Source organism: Chrysochloris asiatica, unplaced genomic scaffold, assembly GCF_000296735.1.
Source record: "Chrysochloris asiatica unplaced genomic scaffold, ChrAsi1.0 scaffold00378, whole genome shotgun sequence".
NCBI classification, from domain to species: domain Eukaryota; kingdom Metazoa; phylum Chordata; class Mammalia; order Afrosoricida; family Chrysochloridae; genus Chrysochloris; species Chrysochloris asiatica.
The window spans coordinates 117826-123982 of NW_006408896.1; the positions used below are offsets into that span (position 1 = coordinate 117826).

At 37.9% G+C, this 6157-nt stretch overlaps 1 protein-coding gene across 1 annotated transcript; it reads right to left on the minus strand.

Annotated features, from left to right (window-relative positions):
- Window positions 1–722: 722 nt before the first annotated feature.
- On the minus strand, window positions 723–1853 carry LOC102829693 (zinc finger protein 135-like). Its single transcript, XM_006876402.1, has one exon. The coding sequence runs from the start codon at window positions 1851–1853 to the stop codon at window positions 723–725; it is 1131 nt and encodes a 376-aa protein (XP_006876464.1).
- Between the last annotated feature and the right edge of the window lie 4304 nt (window positions 1854–6157).

The window sequence follows — 6157 nt, forward strand, 5'->3', positions numbered from 1 at the left end:
GTGTAAACATGAATACTAGTAGCATTAACTGGTCTTCCTTGTTGGTGTATGGATATTATCCTATCACAGACAGCATTTTCCTATTATTAATGGTTGATTGCAGCAGTTTCTCCTCATTTTGAGTTATGCCCCATCAGCAAATGAAGGTCCCAAAGACGTTATTCTATTCACATCATCATGCTCAACTCTACTTTAAGGAGCACTTCCTCAGTTGTATTTTGAGTGTCCTCCAACCTGAGGGGTTCATCTTCCACCATTCCACTATATATGACAATATTTTGGCGTTATTCATCATGTTTCAATATTCAGCATTCTAGTGCAGAAAATGTTTCACTGCTATTCATAAGGTTTCCAGTGAGTAAATATTTGGAAATAGTTCATCTATCCCCCTCTTACAAGTCTGTCTCATCTGGAAGCTCAGTTGAAACCTGTCCACCATGGGTGACTCTGCTATTTAAAATACCTGTGGCATAGTTTCCAGAATCACAGCAACACAGAAGCCACTATAAAATGACAAACTGACAGACAGGTGGGGGAAATGTTTATATAAGCTTTATTAAAACCATTAATGAAAAAATTATTAAGAGGGAAATACCTAAAAGAACGATGAGTCCTTCTAATGAAATTTCAATTTAAATAAAAAATACAGTTTATAGAAATTCATACAGTATATTTAAAATGTCTCAGGTAAGTAAATAAGAAGTAAAGCACATAATTTAGTTCTAAACACAGACTCTTTTTTTTCCACAAATCTTAAGTCTCTCTCTCCGGTGAGTTTGCATATGCTCTGTGAGTTTTGAGGAGAAATGAAAGATACTGCCACATTCATTACATTCATAAGGCCTCTCTCCACTGTGAGCTCTATTATGCTTTATGAGGCTTGATAAATGACGAAAGGCGTTTCCACATTCATTACATTCATACGGCCTCTCTCCATTGTGAGTTCTCCTATGAACTGTGAGGTGTGAAGACCTAATAAACGCTTTGCCACATTCATTACATTCATAAGGCCTCTCTCCACTGTGAGTTCTCTTATGCATTATGAGACCTGATAACTGACTAAAGGTGTTTCCACATTCATTACATTCATAAGGCCTCTCTCCACTGTGAGTTCTCTTATGAACTGTGAGGTGTGAAGACCTAACGAAGGCTTTGCCACATTCATTACATTCATAAGGTCTCTCTCCACTGTGAGTTTTTTTATGGGCTGTGAGATTTGAGGACTGACTAAAAGCTTTACCACATTCATTACATTCATAAGGCTTCTCTCCACTGTGAGTTCTCTTATGAATTGTGAGGTGTGAAGACCAAATAAATGCTTTGCCACATTCATTACATTCATACGGCTTCTCTCCACTGTGAGTTCTCTTATGAACTGTGAGGTGTGAAGACCAAATAAATGCTTTGCCACATTTATTACATTCATACGGCTTCTCTCCACTGTGAGTTCTCTTATGTACTGTGAGGTGTGAAGACCTAACGAAGGCTTTGCCACATTCATTACATTCATAAGGTCTCTCTCCTCTGTGAGTTTTCTTATGGGCTGTGAGATTTGAGGACTGACTAAAAGCTTTACCACATACATTACATTCATAGCATTGCTTTCCCATAAAAATTCTCACAGAAGAGTTTATGTTGACTTCTCCACATTCCTTACACTGGTTGGCATTGCATCTACAGTGGAATCTGTTATGATGTTCTAGTGAGGAAATACATTTGAAGGTCTTTTTGCAATGATGGCCTTCAGAGTAATATGGGTCCATAGGTCTTTTGAACACAGAATTATTTGGAGATTGGCTGATGTTTTCTCCAAAAATTTTTACTTCATTTCTATCACAAACATTCTTTGCCATATGTCTTCTGTTAAAAATAGACATCAAAAATAAATTTGTCACAATTTCATCATTACCATAGGCAGTAAACATCAAATTTTCCTCCTGAATTGTTTCACATATCATAGATGAAATCACTTGGAAGTGAGGCTACCATTATTATCACAGTGTTACAAAAATATGATACTTTCTGATAATTTGTTATTGGTGAAAGATGTTTCAAATATTCAATCTTTCATGCACATTTACAAACATTATTTTACTGTGAAAGTTCTGTTAACACACAATATTAGAGCAGGTTTTCTATGCATATAAAAGATACTTACAGAGTCCTGATGGCACTGTAAGATAAGTCCTGGACTTCTAACTACAGTGTCAGCAGTTCAAAAACCAGCTACTCCAAAGGAGGAAAATGAGGTTTTTCTGCTCCTGTAAAGATGTACACCCTAAGCAACCCTATAAAGGGCAACTGAGAATCATACTAGACTCTATGGTAGTGGGGAATACTTGGGTGTAACACTATTTTGTGCTCCACTGTTGTTATTAAGTGCTGTCAAGTCGACTTCAACTCATAGTGACCCTGTATATGGTTTCTGATGAGTGGCTGGTGAGTTTGAACCACTGACTTTGCAGTTCAAACAAACCTTGAGGTCAAATGCTCATCCTATGGTGCCACACCATGGATCAGACTAAACTCAACATTCATTTTACATATATATATATATATGTATAAACTTCTGTCCCACCACTCATCTGTCAATTTGTCGTACTGTGTTGGCTTACATGTTGCTGTGATTCTGTAGTAATATCACCAGTATTTTAAATACCAGCAGGGTCACCCAGGTTTCAGCTGAGCGTCCAGAGTAAGGCAGATTAGGAAGAAGGAAAGATGGACTATTTTCAAATATTTAGCCACTGAAAACCTTATGAATAGCAGAGGAACACTGTCAGCACCATAATATTGAATATCGAAACATGATGAAGAGCACTAGAATATTGTCATATATAGTTGTGGAAGATGAGCCCCTCAGGTTGGAAGCCACTCAAAGTGCGACAGGGGAAATGCTGTCCTCAAAGTAGAGTTGATTGTGGTGATGTGAGTGGAGTAAGGTCTTTCAGACCTTCGTTTGCTGGTGGGGCACAATTCAAAATAAAAGAGAAACAACTGTAAACATCCACTAATAGTCAGAACATGAGATGAATGAAGTATGATTCTAGGAAAATTGGAAATTGTCAAAACTGAAATGGAACACATAAACATTGCTATCCTAGGCATTAGTGAGCTGAAATGGACTGTTATTGGCCACTTTGAGTCTGATAACCACAAGGTTTACTATTCCAGGTATGACAAGTTAAAGAGGAATGGCTTCACATTCATTATCCAAAAGAACATATCCAGATATGTCTTGAAGTACAACACTAGCCATGATAGTATAATATCCATACAGTTACAAGGAAGACCTGTTGTTACCACTATTATTCAAATTTATGTACCAACCACTAATACCAGTGATGATTAAATTGAAGAATTCTACCAACTTCTTTAGTCTGAAATTGATCAAACATCAAGATCAAGATGTATTGATAGTTACTGCTGATTGGAATGCAGAGGTGAGAAACAAAGAGGAAGATTAGTAGTTGGAAAATATGGCCTTGGTCATAAAAATTATGCTGGAAATCACGTGATAGAATTTTGCAAGACCAATGACTTCTTCATTGTAAATAACTTTTTAAACAACACAAAAGACAACTATACACATGAACCTCATCAGATGGAATATACATACATCAAACTGACTACATGTGTGGAAAGAAACAGTGGAAAACTTCCATATCATCAGCCAAAATAGAGCCAGGGGCAGATTGTGGAACAGACCATCAATTGCTCATATGCAAGTTCAGGCTGAAGCTGAAAAAAAATTAGCACACATCAACGAGAGCCAAAACATGACCTTGAACATATTCCACCTGAATTTAGAGATCATCTGAAAAATAGATTTGATGCATTAGACACTATAGACCAAAAAATAGAAGAGTTGTGGAATGACATCAAGAACATCATACAGGAAGAAAGCAAAAGGTCATTAAAAAGACAATAAATAAGGAAAAGACCTAAATGGATGTCAGAGAGACTCTGAAACTTGTTCTTTGGCATAGAGATGCTAAAGTAAATGGAAGAAATGAGGAAATACAAGAGCTGAATAGAAAATTTCAAAGATCAACTCAAGAAGATAAAGCCAAATGTTATAACAAAATGTGCAAAGACCTGGTATTAGAAAACCAAAAGGGAAGAATACATTTGGCAATTCTCAAGCTGAGGAAACTTAGAGAAAAATTCAATCCTCAACTTGCAATATTGAATGACTATATGGGCAAAATATTGAATGATGCAGAAAGCATCAAAAGAAGATGGAAGGAACACACAGAGTCACTGCAACAAAAAGAAATGGTCAATGTTCAACCATTTCAAGAGGTAGCATATGATCAAGAGCCAATGATACTGATGGAAGAAGTCCACAGGAAAAACATAAGGTTGTCTGCTTCCATAAAGATATATAGCCTTAGCAACACTAAAGATCAGTTCTACTCTGTCCTAATGAGTCACGCCAAGTCCAAATGAACTCAACAGAAGTGAGTGGGTATGTGTAGATGGTGTGTTAATGTATACATGATGGTGTACTGAGGGTGTATACATGAATAAATATGTTGTTGTCAGGTGTGGTCAATACAACTCCTGCTAACAATGACTCCATGTGACAGAGTAGAACTGTCCCATCAGGTGTTCTTGGAAGTATTACAGAAACAGACCACCAGGTGGTTCTCCTACAGAGTCACTGGAGGAATTTTCAGTGACAATCTTTTGGTTCACAGTCAAATGCCAGCTGAGTTCCTCATATTTATATAAATATTTGAATGCCATGATATCTTCTTCAGACTCTCTCTGAAGCACTGCTATCTGTCCAGTGAATGACACTCACCTCACATGTGTATTCTGGTTGTTATCCTGATTTTCAGTGCCATATATTCCACAGATTTTTTGTAGCATGGAAGGCCGGAAATCATCTTCCATGAATGGTACCACCATATCTTCAGTGGTGAGGTTTTCTTGATCATAAACATCTTGAGAAGCTGGTCCAATGATTTAAATTCAGGTTCGCGATATGAAATTGAAAGGAAAAGCATTAGTTCGAGAGAAAAGACAGTTGCAAGAAAAGAACAACTGCCCTATTTTATTGTTTCAATACTTTGGCAATGGCCCAAAGTAATTTAATAGGAAACACTTCCATGATGATTGAGAGTGACAGTAGCATGAATAGGAGCTCTGGTAGTGTAGTGGTTACGAGTCAGGCTGCGAACCACAAGGTCAGCAGTTCAAAACTACCAGCTGCTCCATGGGAGAAAAGATGAGGCTTTCTGCTCCCGTAAAGATTTACAGCCTCGAAAACCCTGTACAGGGTCGCTAGGAGTCGGAACAGACTCCACGGCACTTAACAACAACAAAAACATTAGATGAGTAAAATAAAAAGATATTGGATACCAGGCATATACAACATTAAAAGAAAAGAGGAAAAGCTTTCTCTATAAACACAGGTGACTTTTATTAATATCAACAAGCAAGGTCAGATATCTGTGAAGTTCCTTCTCCTCAACCAAAGAGAACTTTCTAACTGATTTATTCACATCTCAGTCTTTCCATGCAGGACCACTACATCAGAGGTTTCTTGCCTTCCTGATACTCCCTGACACAATGCCCCTGGATGAGCACTCTGTACTCTCCTCAGGACTTCCTTTTGCAACTGGAAAGACAAATGAGTGTTACTAACATGTGTTCATGTAGAAAGGCATAAGATAACAGAAGGAAGCCCAGTGACCATCTCCTTGACACTGACCCAATGCTTTGATCTTCAAGGTGTCTGGAGATAGGCAGAAATGAATTTATTTGTAGCAAAACAATTTTGTCAAATTCAAATAAACACAGTAAAACTCTTTATAGGGTCCCAGGCCACAAATATTCTCTCTCTGTGAACCAAAGAGACCTCCAAAGTCAGTGCCCATACCTATTACCATTAAAGAACCTGGTTAAACACTATTGAAATGAAAGTTGGTTTAATGTAAGCTGTTGTTGTTGTTGTTAGGTGCCATTGAGTTGGTACCGAATCATAGCGACCTTATGCACAGAACAAAACACTGCCCAATCCTGGGCCAACCTCACTATTGTTGCCATGCTTGAGCCCATTGATGCTGCCACTTGGCCAATCCATCTTGCTGGGGGTCTTCCTCTTTTTTTCTCACCTTCCACCTTACCAAACATGATATCCTTCTCC

Bases quoted from the DNA above. Each gene is read 5' to 3' on its own strand.
- LOC102829693 (XM_006876402.1), bottom strand. From the start codon at position 1,853: ATGGCAAAGAATGTTTGTGATAGAAATGAAGTAAAAATTTTTGGAGAA.